The sequence below is a fragment of the Vulpes lagopus genome, chromosome 24 (genome assembly GCF_018345385.1).
Source record: "Vulpes lagopus strain Blue_001 chromosome 24, ASM1834538v1, whole genome shotgun sequence".
NCBI classification, from domain to species: Eukaryota; Metazoa; Chordata; class Mammalia; order Carnivora; family Canidae; genus Vulpes; species Vulpes lagopus.
In genome coordinates, this window is record NC_054847.1 from 22535676 (window position 1) to 22554544 (window position 18869).

The 18869-nt window shown below is 33.5% G+C and overlaps 1 protein-coding gene across 1 annotated transcript in view; it reads right to left on the reverse strand.

The window, feature by feature from the left end:
- Window positions 1-18869, reverse strand: part of LRP1B (LDL receptor related protein 1B) — a 1815754-nt gene that overhangs the window by 137404 nt on the left and 1659481 nt on the right. Inside the window, exon 67 of the mRNA XM_041739937.1 lies at window positions 4775-4891. Coding sequence (XP_041595871.1) covers window positions 4775-4891 — 117 coding nt within the window. The remainder of the gene's footprint in view (window positions 1-4774; window positions 4892-18869) is intronic.

Consider the following 18869-nt stretch of genomic DNA (forward strand, 5'->3'; position numbering starts at 1 on the left):
TCCCTTAAAAATAAAAGAGAACCCTTTTTCTCTCATCATTCCTCCGTACTGAAACTATTGCACCCTCTTGTTTGCAGACAAGCAGTTTTCTTCTTAGAGAAAAGAAATTACAGCAAAACTAATGAATTAATTAATTAAGAAGTGCTTTATTTAATAATGGAAAATAAGAATCAAAATGATTTTCATTAAAAAAATAGAGAATATTTTTTAAACACATTGTACTTTGATTTTTAAAAGTAGTAGACATACTGAATTTTGTGGACTTGGAGGTATCTGAATAAGATTTTTTCCCTTTAATATTCTAACTTGCCTCTATCTTAATTAAACACAAGTGTGTTCATCATATGCCAAACAACATTGACTTCACAAACTTTGATACACTTTGCTATAGGGGAGGGTTGGATGTTGTTGATCTAAGATGATACCGTTATAAGGTTAGAAGTTATTTCAAAGCATTTGCCCAATAATTCCACAGAACACTTATTCTATAGAGACTTTTCTAACATTATTAATTATTCTGTTCTCATATGGGCTCAGAGGAACTGAGTGATTTGTTGGAAAAAGTTTTTTCAGTGCATATGAAATTCTGTGAGGCTCTATGATGCTTTTAAGAATGCCAGCAAAACCACTTCTGAATAATAATCATGAATTATTTATACATATACAAGTGTCATCAAGGAATGGGATAGCAAGTCTGTTTTTAACTCTCATCTATATGCCTCAGAATCTTCTGCTACTGGGTATCTCAAAAATAAACTCTCTCTTGAGGACAATTTAATTTGGTTATGAAAAAATGTCCTGAGGGATTATATTGTCTTACTGTTTCTTACCTTTGATCTTTTCTGGATAAAATAAAAGACCAATTTTTAGATCTTGGCATGATAGTTAACATTTTTCTTTTTAAAGAGAACAACAAAATGATTATACCTGGAAGATAATGCATTTAAAAAGAAAATTTGAGTATGAAATTTTCCCCAGTATCTCCAAAATGTTTTTCTCACATTAACTTTCTCTGATGCTACCTATGTTCCCAGATCAAAAGTAGAAAGGGAAACCCCCGGATGAATAATTAACAGGGTTTTCCATAAATCTCATCTAAACGTACCAAATCAACAACAAAGAAGCTTTTACAGGGCATGTTTTGGAAGGCTGATCTGGATTCTATAATAATAATAAAGAACAGGGCATTGCATAGAAAAGTCACTTCCTTCGATAATAAAGGAGGTAAAATGTATAGACTCAGAACTGAAAAGAGCTTCGGAAGCCATCTTACACAAAATTGAAGAAACTAAGTTTAGAAAATAAAGTGACTTTCAAAGCCATAGAGTTAGTGGCAGAGCAGAAAGGTTTCCAGACTTCAAATTCTCTTCTGAGTATATTATCATAAACCCTTGATGATAAGTTCAAAAGTTATATAAATGTGGGTGTAAGCATCTGAGGAGAATTTTTAGAATACAATTAGTATAACTGACATGCTATACAAATAATCTTCTGATATAAATTCAGTGTGAAAGTACTAGAAATTCAAATAAGGCCGACACAGCTTGTCTCTCTACAAAAACCTTAATCTGGTTGATCAAGTTATTTGGTGCTTTTAAATCTATTGGATTGGTAGTTACTTCTTAATAATGTAAAGATGTGAAATAATTTATTTTGCACATCAATTACTTAGAAGGCATACATGCCATATATATTTGTTTCTGATAAAGATGGTATAGATGCTGAGATTTGTCAGACATTTCCAAACCTTTGATACAGATGACAAAATAACTCCAATAGCAATAAAATTTTCTTGTTTTTAAGAGCCTAAATCATTGTTGGAGCAGAGTGTCCCTGCTGAACACTTAACAAGGGAAATCATCAGCAGATGATGAAGAAATGACAATGGACTAATTATCCCATATAAAGATAAAAAAGTAGAAAGCATAATAGATTTAAAACATCGCTGGCAGTTAATTGCTCCACTATGTTTCAAACTCTTCCCATATCTATGCCTGGAGTGTTTCCAACACAATTTAAAGAGTAAACTCATTATATCAGATTCATAAACAAGTAAGTCCAAAAGTGATTTTAACAATACATTGCTAATATGATAAGTGTGTCAGGCCCTGTGCTAGACCCTGAGAAATAGCCCTACTCCCTACACTAGCTTCAGATATTAAACAGGAACTGAGATGCATGTGATAAAGACATGAGTGGTGCAGTGGAATGCAGGAGAGTGTTGGTTGATGCAATGTGGTCACATTAAAAAAAAAAAAGCTGCTAAAAAAAAAGCTGCTATTATTTTTTTACTCTAAGGCTAATTTACTATCTCTGTCATTTTTCTCTACTTAATAATCACTAACAAGAATCCTCAAATGTGAACTAAAATGCATACCATTGACTAATGATATTTAGAAAATGTGGTAACAGTATAGTGTATTGTCATCATGTCTATCTACTAAAATTAAATTTATATATGTGATGTGATATATTATATATATAGTCATGATTACCATATATAAATAGTAATTTATATATATGTACTAATAGTTTTATTGTAAAATATACATGAAATTATAATAGTATCAACAGATCGTGAGAAAATGGAAATATCTTGATAGCATTTTATGTGGGAGCAGATCTTTCCTAAAGCTGACTCCTCTATGACCAATCTCTTGGTGCCTCATATGGCTATACTGTATTTTTTCTCTCTCTTAATCAACTCAGCTTCTGTCTATGTAGAACCACTGGCATTTTCAATGTCTGAACTTTCTCATTCCTTCAGGCCTATTCAGATGGTATCTTTAAACACTGCCCAATTATCCAGATCTCGCAATTCTCCCTCTTACACATCCTTACCTGTTTACCATGTTACCAGTTCTGATACTGGTCCAATGTATGCCGTCTCCCTTCCATGTCACAATTATAATATGCTTCCTTCTTGTTCATTGTCATTTGTCCCCTGCAAATTACTCAATGTTGCTATCTTAGGGCACATACTTAGATTTAATGAGAACCAAAAGAGAACCACACATAACTTGGTATTTTACACTGCAGTGCTTGATATTGCAGCCACTCTCTTGGTTTTTCTTAAGGGTTCTGTGGCTGTTGTGATTTATCACTAAGGTTCCCCAGTGATGAGTGAAAGGCAGTGTTCCTGCTCCTTGTGTTCTTGCATGAAAGGAAGACTTTTAGGAGATGCCAGCAAAATCATACTCAACCACATAGGAAACCCCAGCAGATTAAGACACAGGTTATCTCCACCTTTCATTCTTCTTCCCCTTATTCTCTAGTTACAGCAGTAACTTAACTTCTTCACAATTTCAGCCTCCACTTGAATAAAAGGTTTTCAAAGATGTAAGTTTCCAATGTGGCCTTCTCACTCCTCCCCCTCTCCTGCTCTCAACATCCTTCAGCCATTAGGTATTTCCTCTCGGTATCCTACTGATAACTAACACTAAATGTATCTATCTGTATATTTTAGCTCTGAAATAAAGGTGAATTAAACAGAACGGATATGCAATTGCTTCTTTTTTGTATTTGCTCTTCTCCTCCTGCCACTCTTACCTTATTAGGTCTTTCTCTTAATCACTGGATAGTATCTGAAAACCCCTTCTATAAAGTTTTTAAATTTTAAAGCTATTGATTAAAAGAATCTGGAACCTTCTAAAGACTCTTTGCAATATTTTTCACCTTCCTAAAGCATAAGATCAGTTGAGAAACCTAGATATGAAGGAGTAATAAAAGGTCCCCAAATCAGAGTATTCCATAATCATAATGATCCAGAGATTTCATACATAATATACCTGATTCTTAAACATCAGTCAGATTAAGTTTAAAAAGCTATTTTCAAAAAGTTGATATTTTGCAAACTCAGTGTCCAAGTGGTTTGTTAAGCCTGTGATTCTACTAATTACATACTTTCATATAACATCTTCCTATGCTTTAATGTAACAATTCTATTTCATCTCCTGTGTCTTGGGAAACCAATGTTCTTAGTCCAATGTATGAGTACACACTATTGTTATTATTAAATACTTTCTGGAAGTAGCAGAATATAAATATTTAATAAATGGAATTTGATTAATATCTTATTTTAAAACATGACTATATTGCTTTCTTTGTTTAAACAGCACTTGGTAAGAAATATATTCACAAATTAATGCTAGAATATAAGGTTGCTGTCACAATTTTACATACTGCCATACTTTTTAGAAAATAAAATTGTTGGACAATTATTGTCTTTTAAATTTATTACATAAAAATGCAGGAGGCAGATGATGATAATAGTGTTATTCTATTTTCAGAGAAAAGCATCCTGAATACATATGGTGTTCACCACTCCAGGGAGAATAAATGATATTTCGCTGAAAGATGCTCATGGGTAAATTTGTAGTGTAAAAGGATTTGAGACGGAAATGAAATGAATACCATCCGCTAAAGAATGATATGTTTTGTACTGTCTCCACATCATTCAGCTTTTTGTATGAACTTGCATCAAGGGCTCACTTCATTGCATACTAATGGGTTGCATTAAACCTCATGATACTTTCATACCAATTCTGATAACTGTAAGAAAATAACTCCCAGTATGAGCATTTCAATAATTCTACCATTTGAGATTCAGGTCAATTTAGTCCGAATATTCTTGTCCAAATGTGAATACATGTATAAAAATGTGAGCCGTAGGACAGATAGGTTCAAATTCATACCTTAACTGAACTAAAAATTGCTATCCTGCTTATTGAATATGCTGTCAAGCTCACAATGTTCTCAAGCGAGAGTTACTTACTACAGTTTTCTTCATCTGAATTATCACTGCAGTCATTCTGGCTATCACACCGCCAGTGATCTGGAATACAGTTGTTGTTTCTACATTGGAATTCGTGAGGTCCACAAGTCTTTTTATCTGTAATTGAAAGAGCCAGAGTTTGTGCTGTTGACTTCCATGAAGACATCCCTCATAAAACCCTCACTGCCAGGCCAAATCCAGGGCATATGACATCTCCACAGACCTTAATTCAGTTACTAACTGAGCAGCATCTCTAGGAAAAGCTGAAGGCAAGTGTTAAATAAAATTCACCCTACTGTCTTGTTTTATGTTGTTATCAGTCATGCTTTCATCACTAGCGAATTACAAAGCAAGTGGTTGGCCCACTCACATAAAGTCAACACAAATCAATCAGAAAAAAAAAATAAAAACTATGAAGAACTACATTCTCTTTAGGATACTGCCTTCCTAAGTCACCTTCTACTTCTTCTATAAGGCAACAAAAATAGTTATTAGCCAGATCCTGAGATGGTCAGCTTGCCTTTCTCCCTTAGAGTTTTTTACTCATAACCTACCTATCAACTGATCTAAATTCATAGAGTATAACAGAGCCTAAAATGTACAGGCCTTGAAAATTAATAAAGTGCCATCTCACTTGAACGTTTAAACAATTCCACTGAGCACAAGGACAGGTATTAACTGGCTATTCATTTTACAAATGACAAAAGATAGAATTTAGAAGCTTGATGAATTTTTACTTCCATTAAATGGCACAGTCAATATTTGTGTGTGTGTTTACTCTTGCCTTAGTGCTCTTTACAACAAATCTGCGTCCAAAGCTCAACCAGAATCAGAATGCATGCAATAGGAATTTAATTAAAGTTTAGGTTATATATTTTTTAATTTCCATAAGAGCAATAGCTAACTGTATATGGGCTAAAGCAATGCATCTTAAACTTCAATGCACGTATACATATAAATTATTTGGAAATTTTCTAAAAGAGAGACTGCAATTGAGTAGATCTGGATTTATAAGAAGCTCTCTAGGGATAACATTGTTCTTAGGTCTATGAAATATAGTGAGCAGAAGGGGTCTGAAACATAAAGATGGGATAAATTCAATAACATCACAATAATAAAATTATAAATATCAACGTACAACTTAGGACACATTCCCCTTTCATATACTTAGATCGATTCCTTATTCTCAGCTGTATTAGAGATGCACAGTGAGTTTAATAACTCAGACTAGTAAAATAAATTAAGGGAGAAGGTAAGCTATATGTTGCTAGTTGCTACTCTTTCCTTTAAAAGATAGATTAGATAATAGATAGATAGATAGATAGATAGATAGATAGATAGATAGAAAATATATATTTTTACATATGTCTATATATAAAGAGCCTGCATTTCCCTTCCTCTTTCTCTCCCTTTCTTCTTTGTAGCCTACCTGCCTGCTAATGATTACTCACGCCCTATCTTGTGTCACTGTGTTGAGTGCTGTATTTTGTGATATATTCTTTTTGCCTTTGTTATACCTACATTTAGATTTTAAAGTTGGATTAACATCCACAGAAGTTCTAACATAGCATTTTGCACATTTCACTCAATAAATCTGTTAGGATGATTGGAATTTATATAATGCCCATTGAAAATATGGGGTTTGGTATTGGACTATGTAGACAGTTTCATTTTGACAGTTAAAACAAACTTATCTGAAACCACTACTCTATGTTTGTTTCAAATTACCTGTATTTCTATGTGTTGCTTGCATCATTTTAAAATATTGTTTCAAATTTTTAGAATATGAGAAAGTAAAAAAGTTCAAACTGGATCAGAAAAATTGACTATAGGACTTAGTATTACAACATTAGCCCCAAGTAAATTCCCATGGCTACAAAAGGTTCACAATTGGTACTGAGTATCGATACAGTAACTGTTTTTGAGGGTTTTTCCCCCCTAAATCCTATTTGTACTTTTTTTCTATGCTTAAATATTTGTATCATATTTTGTGTTTGAAAGAGATCTGCACTCATTTCTAAACAAAGACAAGTTACAGTTCATTGTGAAGATTTCCATTTGGGGCATGCAGAAAGAGTAACACTGAAAGGTTAATTGCCTTATGCAAAGTCATTAAAATGTTGTGTTTCCAAATCAGTTAACTTTTGATCCATGACATTAGTTATAAAAATTACAAATACAAACTATACAACCCATGTAGACTTTGTTCTGTACTTAAAGTCTCTTCTGAGGAGATTAATGTAAGTATAAATATAAATATAATTTTAATAAGAAACTATGAACAAGGTAAAACAGCAGTTCTCAAATTGGCTACACATTAAAATCACCTGGGAAACTTAAAAATCCCTTTGCCCAGTCAATATCCTGCATCAATAAAATCAGACTCTCTGGGGTGAAACCTAGACATCAGTATTTTTATTAAAGCTAGCTGATTGATTCCAATGAGCAGCCAAGATAGAAAATTACTGGCCCAAAGAACTAATTGTAGAACAGAACATATATGACTCCGCATTATAATACTCTAGAGTAATTAATATAAAATGCTCACTATATATAGAGTTTTCTATTAATTCAAAAATTTAAATAGCTTTCAAACAATGCAGTATTTCTTTTGGTATTATAAATATGAAGAAAACAAATGGAGTATCTAAAAACTTGATTTTTTAAATTTAATGTGTTTCCACATGAATTACAGATAGTACTACAAATTTGATCCCCCCAGAGGGATTACCGAAATGTAAAACTGTATATGGTGTATTCTGAAATACTATTAGCACTTGCATATGCATGGGCTACATCTTAAAAAAACAAAAAAGATCTGGTGTCTGTGATGTTTTTGTGAGCCAGAATGAGGGAAGTGGACTGGAATACATAAGTGAAAGAGAAGTTTAAGTTTCTCATTATACCAAAAAAATCCAAAGGAACGTACAAACTACTGGAAGCAATATGATTTTGGTGGATACAAGGACCATATATATATTTAATTATATTTCTCTATATTAGCAGCAACTAGAAATGAAATTTTTAAAAAAAGAAAACTTTTACAATGGTGTCAATAAAATAACAAATACCTAGTAATAAAACTAGTGAAATTTGTGCAATATCTTCATATTGGAAACTATAAAACATTACCGAGAAATTTTGAATAATGCTTAAAAAATGCAACAATATATCAGGCTCATGGTTTAGAAAACTCGAAATAGTTAACATTTTTTCCAATTAGTATAAAGAATACATACAATTAACTGAAAGGTACATGAGAAAACTTTCGGGGCAGAGAGAAATGTTCTGGATCTTATTTTGGTGTTTGTTGCATGGTATATAAAATTGCAAAAACTCATGAAATTAAACATTTCAGATCTAAGCATTTAATTTTATTTTAATTATATTTTAATTAAAAAGACTTCACTATTAGAATTATAAGACATTTGGAAAATCCAAATAACCATACTATGGTAAAGAATTATTCATTTCGCCCCTGAACACTCAGGTGTGTTCTCTAGTCTGAAAGAGAATTCTGTTAAAAACAAACAAAAACAAAGTCAAAATTTAAATGTTCCACACTAAGTATAAGCAATAGCATGTATATCCCACACACATATACACATTTCTCCAGAGATATCTTTATTTGGCACTTGAAAGTACCATATACTCATTCTGTCCTACCCACTTGTAGTATCAGTTTATAATTATCTGTCTTCATATTTGGGGTGATGATTTCAGTAGCAATAAGAGCACTGGATTGCCTAAGACAAAAAATGTACTTTGTTATCATCTGATATCTCTCTGACCCAAAAGTACAGTTAGCTTTGCCCCCCGTCCCCCAAAAGCATACTTTTTGAAAATTTTAGATGGAATTCAAAAAAATACAAATAAACCAGTATTTTCTTATAGATTTCAACTACAATTATGTAACTTAGAATATAGAATATAAACAATACTGTTGTCAAAAATTGCATCCTTTTTGGAGGTGCCAAAGGTTTCACTTTAATCTGTGAATTAAATGATGCTTCAGGGTGTCTATATAACTTATTTTTTTCTCTTGAAAACTTCCTAAAAAAATGCATGCCACGAAAATGTTTCCCATAATGTTTAGTAGTGAAAATATGTATAGGTCTTATGTATAGGTATTATATGTAGGCTTTTCATATATAACACATTTATTTTTTCTGGTTAGATCTGCAGCATAGGACAAAATAATACACACTATCAGGGAAAATATTCCTCAATGAATATGTGAAATGATGCATATATGAGGCAATAGTCATCATTTATAACATGTACACATATACAGACATGTTTTGTTTATTATTATTCTTTTTATTATTATTATTTTTTTTTAGAGAGAGAGCATGTGCATGAGTCGGGGGAGAGGGATAGAGGGAGAGAGAGAGAATATTAAGGAGCCTCCATGTCCAGTGCAGAGAACAATGTAGGGCTCAGTCTCACAACCCCAGCATCATGACCTGAGCTGATATCAAGAGTTGGACCATTAACTGACTATGTCACCCAGGTGCCCCTGTGTATTAAATATTCTAAAAAAATAATATTTTAATGACTCTAAATAGATACCTAACCAAATTGAAACTATACACTCTTTCACTAGTAATATTTTATTACTGCTTTAGAAAATAAAATGTCACTTGTAAACTTGCCATGTGTTTTATTCAACTGCTGATCAGATGAAAATGGCTTAGAAAATTTTACGTCTTGAGGAATAGGCTATCAATTTGAAAACATAACGTATAAAATAATTTTAGAGAAAAGTTAGTAAGAAGACATTAGCTTGTGATTTAAGAAATGTTGGCATTTCTTGGCCTTGCCAAAAAAAAAAAAAAAGGACTGCGGGGTTTCTGTTGTTCTCACTAACTCAATATGAAAAAAAAAAAGAAAAAGAAAAAAGATTTTATAGCTTAAACCTGATAGACGATTTTTCTTCTTTGAAATTAAATATACAGAGGAGGGAAATGCAAGGATTATATGGTGGCTAAACAACATCCTCAGGAACGCAGATTTTTATCAATTTACTTCACTGTCTTAACTAATGGCTTCCATTGCTCTTAGTCACTCGTGGCCCGGGATGACTACTAGTGCTTGGGTCTTCACCTTGAAGTCCTGAAGAAGGAAGGGCAAAAAGCAACGAAGAGGACAGCCTGGGTGGCTCAGCAAAGTAAAGTATCGGACTCTTGATTTCAACTTAGGTCATGATCTCAGGGTCGTTAGATCAAGGCCCACATTGGGCTCTGCACTGAATGTGGAGCCTGTTTAAGATTCTCTCACCTTCTCCCTCTGCCTGTCCCCACCTCACTGCCCCCACACCTCCCTGCATTGTATCCATATTCTCTCTCTCTCAAGGAAAAACAAAACAAAACAAAACAAAAAGCTTTTCTACTTTGAGAAAAATAACAAAACCCCCTTAAACAGTCTTCCTGAAAGTCCTGTATAACACCTCTGTTTATATTCTATGGGATAAACTTAGTCATGTGTTAAAAACTCATTATAAGGGGAGATGGGAAATGTGATGACTTATTCTGAATAGCAATGTGTCAACCTAAGAGACACAGTTCTGTTGCTGAGGAGAAAATAAAAACTAGATATAGAAATAGGCATTAGGAGTCTCTGATAAAAACCTAACAAGGCCAGTTAAAGTCACTGGAGATTTCCATGGCTCCTGGAAGAGAATATTTCTTTCTTTCGAGATGACAAGTACTATTGCCTCACGTTGCCATGGGTCATTTAAAAAATCACATAGGAAGCACCATTCACAGAAGACACCAAAAAAGTAAGGAACAGCTTAGGAACAGAGAAAAAGATGATAGGGCTCTTATGACTCTACATAAATACCTGCATCCAAATTGTTCCTGAAGTCAACTCCATCCATTCCTTGGTAAAATTTATTTTGCCATTGGTTTGCACAAGGTTTCTGTCATTTACAGACAAGAATCCTAATGCAAACATTATTTTATTGCTTAAAAATAAGAGGGACTTCTATTAATGTTCTTATCTGTATGTGCTGATTTACATAATTCCTAGGCTATTTCATCGGTTTATAATTACCTGGGAAATTCAATCTCTTTCCAGGAGAAGCCTCAGAATTAGTCTCTATTTAAAAGTAATTTGCAAATCCAGGCTTCCATGAAGATAGGAGATGGTACGAACACTTTTTTTTTTTTTAAAGCATATTCTCTATGTGACATATGCTATTACAGCCTCTAGTGATATTGATTATCTGGAAAGCTGCAGGTTGCCTTGCATTGTGAAGTGTTTGGTGGATCTGAAAATTAATTTCATGTTACTTCTCATCAATCAGGGTAATATTCCTCAATGAACACTTACATGCACAGCCTGTTCTTCTAGGAGAAGTGGAAAGAATATGTGGATGCACCAGTGGTTGAGAATAACAATGCCAGCTGTGGCTTGTCCCTGTGGGATCCTACTACTTCTGTCTCACTGTTGAATTTTTTATTTATTTTTTAACTTTTACATTATTCTTCTAGGTAGAGAAGAGAAAGGCTTATAAAGTAAAACAAACTACCAATGACATATTTTCTTTATAAAGAGGTGAATCTATAATAAGTTAGCTCTCTAGAAGCTCCAATAATGACATTTTATAAATTGCATGTCAATGTAATACAATTTTCAGTGGAAATTTTTTGAATTCACATTATGCAGTTTTAGAAAGTGTCATATTATATCCTGTAATGCCATATATTGCACTTGACAAGAATTTGTGATTTTTTTTTCTTATTTAGAAATTTGTCTTGTAACTTTATGGCTGTGAACTGGGGGGAAGTAGTTATTATTTCATCTTTGCCAACACACTGTACATCATCTGCCAAACCCCTTCTATTCCATTTATCATTCTCTTTGCAACAGCCTGTTGCCTTGACAGCTTGAATGGTAATATTGTACAAACAAATTTGCATTTGTGAACCTCGGTTGAAGAGGAACCCAGATCTCCAAAATACGAAGATGTAGGTAGCACAGAGTCATTCTTGACTCTCCATTACAGATTCTGGTAGTCATGTGCTAGCAATTCTACTAGTGCTTCCTCATCTAGCTGACAGAAAAACAAGCTTCTTCCTTCTTCTAAATATTGATTCTGTTTTATTTTAAAAGCAAAGGAAAGGCAACTTGAGGCAAATAAAAAGTGAGTCTATCAACATATTTGTAAATATGCCTTGGATTGCATCCGTCTAGTTGGTCTGACCCTGTTAAATCAGAGTCACCAGACAATTGTTCAAACCACTTTACATTTTTGGATGAACATCAAACTCTGATTTGGTGGAAGATAGTGAGACAGAGTGAAAAGAACCTGGGCACTGAAGTCAGTCTGTGATTTGAATCCTAATTCTGGCTCCTACTCATGCCGCAATTTATTTTTTTTAATAATAAATTCATTTTTTATTGGTGTTCAATTTGCCAACATACAGAATAACACCCAGTGCTCATCCCGTCAAGTGTCCCCCTCAGTGCCTGTCACCCATTCACCCCCACCCCCCCCGCCCTCCTCCCCTTCCACCACCCCTAGTTCCTTTCCCAGAGTTAGGAGTCTTCATGTTCTGCCTCCCTTTCTGATATTTCCCACCCATTCCTTCTCCCTTCCCTTCTATTCCCTTTCACTATTATTTATATTCCCCAAATGAATGAGACCATATAATGTTTGTCCTTCTCCCATTGACTTATTTCACTCAGCATAATACCCTCCAGTTCCATGCCGCAATTTAAAGTCATTATTTGGGATGCCTGGGTGGCTCAGCAATTGAACCTCTGCCTTTGGCTCCAGGGATTGATCATCAGGCTTCCTGCACGGAGCCTACTTCTCCCTCTGCCTGTGTCTCTGCCTCTCTCTCTGTGTGTGTGTGTGTCTCTCTCTCTCATGAATAAATAAATAAAGTCATTATTTATCTTCCTTAGACTTCAATTTCCCGAAGGCTAAGAATTAAAGTGAAATACACTGTACTGAAATGAACACCTGGCTTAATGAAGAGTTGCTAGTGATCATTAAGTAATAGTAATAATTAAGTAAATTGTTATTTAAATAGTAATAATAGAAAAAATAAATAGTAATAATAATAAATAAATTAGAAAAATAGTATGTAAAAATAAGCAAATAATAAATAAAAACAGTAGATGCAGATTGCAATATCAACTTTATCATCAATAAACAATGTGAATTTAGGAGGAAAAAAATGGTATTTATTTAAAAGGCTGCCATGTTGCAGACACTGCTTTTGGCCTTATAATGCTATTATTTTAAGTGAATAGATGATTTTACTGTAACTTTATGAGGCATCCTATTTATTTTATAAGCAATACACCACGTATTGGAAACTTGCTCAAAGTCACACGTAAGTATTAGAGTCACAAAGGACACTTAAATCCTGTGGGAAATCACATTCCCAATCTGCACATTTGAAAGATTATGAGACACCTGAGGTCTTTTAAACAAAACTGTGCTTTAACTTTATTATCTGCATATATGTTTAATTATCAGATCTATAAAATAATTTTATCTTGTATCATTCTTATTTCTTGGGAAATAATATTTTTCTTAATTATATAAGCGACTCATACCATACTTCTCTATGGAAATGTAAGACTTTAACATAGAGACATAGAAACAAATCGCTCATAGCCACAGAACATAAACTTTGTTATGTTTTTCTGACTATGAAAATAAATAAAATATTGTATACTGTATATTTCACTAAAAATTACATAGAAATAATTTCTCTAAGTCATTAAAAATTCTTATAAATGCCACTTCTACAGCTGTATAATATTTATCTTGTGGATATAGTGTAGTAGGAACTACTTAGCTTAACTAAATAGTTCTCTAGAGTTTGGCATTCCATGTTTTACTTTTTTTTTCCAATTTGAAAAAGGGAGATAATATTTGCAACAAAAACACTTTTACGGTTATGTATGTGGATACACGTTTCAAAAGAGCCTTTGTTAGTGATAGTCACGTCATTTTACACTTGATAATCTTTATATTTTTATCTTGTCCCTAGTATACATTCTAATAGTTCCTTGTACAGGAACTAGCATTCTTAGATTGAATGTGACGTGTGTTGGTTACTTAACAAAGTGACATATTCTTTCTGTTTGATATTCTTTCTCCCATATAATGTATTTATAAATGTCTCATTCATGATTAGAGTTTTGTGATTATATCAATCAGTAATTATGAACATAAAAACAAACTACTTTTTAGTGTAAAATAGTTAGTAAACCTTTTTTGATATTATAGATTCAGGTGGGAGATGAAGAAAAAGGGCAACTGAGAGAATATTTCATTTACTTACAAACATACAATTAGATAAGCATCACTAAATAAATATCTAGGGTGAGGTGAGAGGTATCTGTTTCACAAAACCAAGTCAAAAGGATACATGCATACACACACACCCCTTCAGGTAGTATGTGGATACCAGTTATAAATGCATACAAAGGATACTGCTATTTATCTCTGAAACCACACATACAACACATGTGTGTGCACACGCACGCGTGGGCATGCTTGCATGTGTGCATACTTACCTTAGAATAAGAGAGAGTATAAGAGAAAGCTAGCGATAGGTCAGTTCTGACAAAAATTAGGATTTTTTTTGTGGTTACGTTTGTCATTGAATATTAAACTGTGTGTCCATTTGAAACCTCAGAGAATTGATACCAAAACTGAAGAAAGCTTTTTCCTTGTTATTATCTTGTTACTAGACTCATCTCTGTGGAAGAATATTTCCAACTACCAATTATAATGAATGGAGTATCTTTGTTGTGGTATTGTGTATGGAGGAACAGTAGGGGCTGTGTTAGCTATTTTTAAAGAAATTTCCTTGTTTTTGAGCAATCACTCTAAAACATTTATCTAACCAATATGTTTTGGAAAGTACATAATGAACTCAGATAAAAAGGCTAGAGTCAAAACTGTGTTAATTTAACTGAGGGATCCCTGGGTGGCTCAGCGGTTTAGCACATGCCATTGGCTCAGGGTGTGATCCTGGAGTCCCAGAATTGAGTCCCACATCAGGATCCCTGCATGGAGCCTTCCTCTCCCTCTGCCTGTGTCCCTGCCTCTCTCCCTCTCTCTAATGAATAAATAAAATCTTTAAAAAAATAAATAAATAAATTTAATTGAGTAACAATTCAAATACTTAATTTTTTTTTCTTTCTAACACTTCTTTGGAGGTTTACATTTGATCTAAAATTTAGTGACTTAATACTTCGAAAAGTTAAGGTCAAGACACATATACATATATACATGTATGTATGCATGTATACAAACACACGCAAACATTTTATATACATGAGCATATGTTTAAGGACCAAATGACATTCAATAAAAAATTATTGAAAGAGGATAACAAGAAGTGGAAATAATTGTGCTAGATGATGGTGACCAACACTTGTGAGTCTTAGATTATGATCTAATTATGTGGGTACATGGTAGGATGGGCTCTTGTTTTTCCCATACTCAGTTTTAAAGACTCTCTTTTGCCAACTTTTTGTCTTTTAAGTGAATCTAATGCATATTTAAATCTGATATATGCTGAATACAAGGGTTTGATTGGAAATTGATGGTGAGTGCATAAGAAAAACAACCTATTGTGCTGTTCAGGGTCTCTCAATTAGAGTGATATCCTTAGATTCTTGCATCCACAAGTGATGAAGTCTTTTTCTGGAATATGGATTTAAAGTATATGACATCAGTGCCCTTCTACAATCCTTGGTATCCACCGTGCCTAAGCCAATGACTTCAAACTGTAAGCACTTATGACTGCTTGGCTCCACTCTGGAAATGCTTTTCAGGGAGATAACGCACCTGTCTTCCTAGAAGCAAATGTAAAGCAATAACTGATAAGAATTGGTATGAATAAATACCACAGCTGTCTCCTTTGTTTGGGGTTACTCTGAATATTCTACACTGTCTCATAGAATTTCTTGGTAGAATGGATCTCATTTCTACAGTAAGTTGCTCAATAATATACCTTCTCTTTTTCCTTCGTTAGTTTGGTTAACTTCCTCACCCACCTACTAATGGTGTCTGGAATCATCTTCCTAATAAACCATGTGTACTCAAATCTCATAAAAAATTGAGTATAAGCTCTAATTATGGGAGAATCTAACTTGAAAAAGGATTTATGTATTCATTTATTCAACAAATATGCATTAATGCCTATAATGTTCTAGGCAATGTTCTGAGCTTATTGGGTTTATGCGAATAAAGGGAACAGATATAAATCCTTATGCTCATTGAGTTCATGTGCTAATGGCCATTTAAGAGACTAATGGCCAGTGGGATCCAATAGACTGAATAAAAGAAAAAAAAGGTAAATAAAAGAATAAAAAATAGTTTATCAGATGGTAAGAAGTGCTATCATGAGAAATAAAGAAGAGAAGGAAATAGGGAATATGTGTGAAGGAGGAATTTCAAACAAGAGTTTGAAAATCCTGTATGAAGAGAGTGACCTTGAAGACTAACAGAGAGAAAATGATTGAGAGATTGCATTATGTTGGAGAAAGGACATTCAAAGAAGAGACAGGACTTGAAGAATAAGCAGGTCTGGAGTGTGCAAGGAACAGAAGGGAGATGAGATAACTAAGGAGACAAAGAAGGTCAAGAGTGGTAAGAGAGGTCAGGAAGCCTATCCATTTCGAGGAAGGGCACTTACATCAGATAAGGCTTTGGGCTTTGTGTGGAACTTCTCTTGCTATTTCTCCTCCTTGAAAGAGAGCATATAAATTTGATCTCTTTCTTTTCTGACAAATGCATTTCACATACTGTTTTAGATTTATGCTAAAAGGAAGATGAACATTTGAAAGATTGCTCAATGATTGCAGCAATACATTAACCCAGATGTTGAAATTGCCATGATGAATTCTTTGGCTTGTATATATTCTAGATAATTACCTTTTTTGTAGTTTTGGGTGTTTATTCTTATCTACAAAGGTAGCAGGATGGCATACACTGATAAAATATACAATAGGTAATAACAGGCCAAATTCAACTTTGAAAGAATATTGAGAATCTTAAACAAAATAAAATATGTCTAATAACAAGATATATTGATTACAGGTCAGTAATTTGATTTCTTGACTAGAATTTTTGCCTAAAAGTAACAAAGAGTACTATCATTTCAACTAGAATTGTATCTTATCTTTTAAAACATGGATTTGTATATCTGAAGAGATTCACAAGTAAATATTATGGGCCATCCTTTAGAATTGGCATTAGTATTTTTAGATTCCAGGTTAGACTTTTAAGTATTGATTTGAAGACACTAATTGCAACTTATATTTATTGAGTGTTTTCTCTATGTGAGTTTTAGGGCTAAGCCTGACTCACAGAATCCTCCTAGCAGCTCAACAAGGAAAGGATATTGAATAGCTGAGGATACTAAAACTAAGGTTACAGTAAATTACTTGTCTCAAAGCTCACAGCTCTTAAAATCTGGATCCAGGACTTGAATCCATACCATCTGATCCAATATCTATAAACTATTCTGCAGCTGGAACACAAATAATTCCCCAAAACATAGTTTTTCATTGCTTCTTTCTTTCACCATTTTATACCAAGATGTCAAATCTATGGACTCTAAGAGCTGACTAAAATTGTATACATGTCAGAAGTTTTATGTTAAAGGTAGTTCCAGGAGAACATAGCTGTCTTCACCATAAAACCCTAAAGTTGTAGTAGGTCTACATAGAGTGTTTGTAAAAACATACTCATATAATAATTATAAATTTATACTCAGAGACAAATATGGACAGTAACACAAAGCCTTCAGTGACAAGATATATTATTCCTGAACTATGTATTGTTGTTGTTGTTGTTCCTCATAATCTGGCACACTTTACACTTTGAGGGAAACAAGTTAGTTTACTTTTTTAAAAAGGCAGTCTCACTCTCTTTCAATACAGAACATGCCCCTTACTTGACTTACAGTTCAAGTAGGTGCTACATATCAATAAATGATCACATTAGCCTTTATCTTAACCATTTCCTCATTGGCTGCCTAGTCAGCAAGGTATTGATTTTTTTTTTTTTTTTTAAGATTCTGCTTACAGTACATGATGGTTTGCTTGGCTTTACTCCCAAACATCTTTAAAAACCTTAGTATTGCACTTCCCTGTTAGATGTCTTTATTCACCTTTTAATAAGCCTGTTTGCCTCCTATAATAATACTGCATCTGCTGTAGAACCATATTTATCAGAGAGACAGCAGGCTATGAAAGAAATTTTAAAAACCAGTGCTTGAGCTGAATGTAATATGAGAACTTAAATAAAGGTGCCAATAAAATTCACATTTTAATACAGCCATTAGACGCACGCAGAAAGCAAAGTATCTCAATGGATAATATAAATCATCATTAAATTTGCATTAATTTAGCTCGCTCAAATATTCTTTCAACTTCTAAATGTTTCACTATAAACAATGAAGAAACAGGAATTGTCCTTCACATCATGGTCTATTGGGTATAAGAAAGAAAATAACTGGCACATTAAGACATGATATATGGGATATATTATCAACTTAATAAAATTAATATCCATAGTGAAAGTTGGTTGGAAGTGTTGTTACAAGGCCAGGGTGACTCTTCTGACTGGGAATAGCTACTGAGTAAAAAGGGAAGTGGAAGGAACCCACTGAACCCACAAAACCCACTGAACCAGTGCCTGGCCTACTTCACTAGAGTGATATATCCCATTTCACTCACCCATGTGACACTTTCACAAATTTGCTATTTGGTAATGTCACCTCTACCAGTATTTATTTAGTATTTTTCTTTATACTGCTTAACTTTTTAAAATTTAGCTTCATTATGAGCCAAAAGGTTCTTGATATCATGATCTGATATGCTGGTTTATGTACTTTAGTTACATATTTAAAATAAATAATTATCCCATGCAATATGTAAATCATTTCTTGTTTATGTATGCTTACTATACATCAGGAATGATTACTTTATGGCAACTTTCCCCGAATACTTTCAAGAGTAAAATACACATACAAGCACATACTCATAGACAGACACATGAATTGGAGACATTCCCCTGATAGTACCTGTGGTTTTATTTAATTATTCT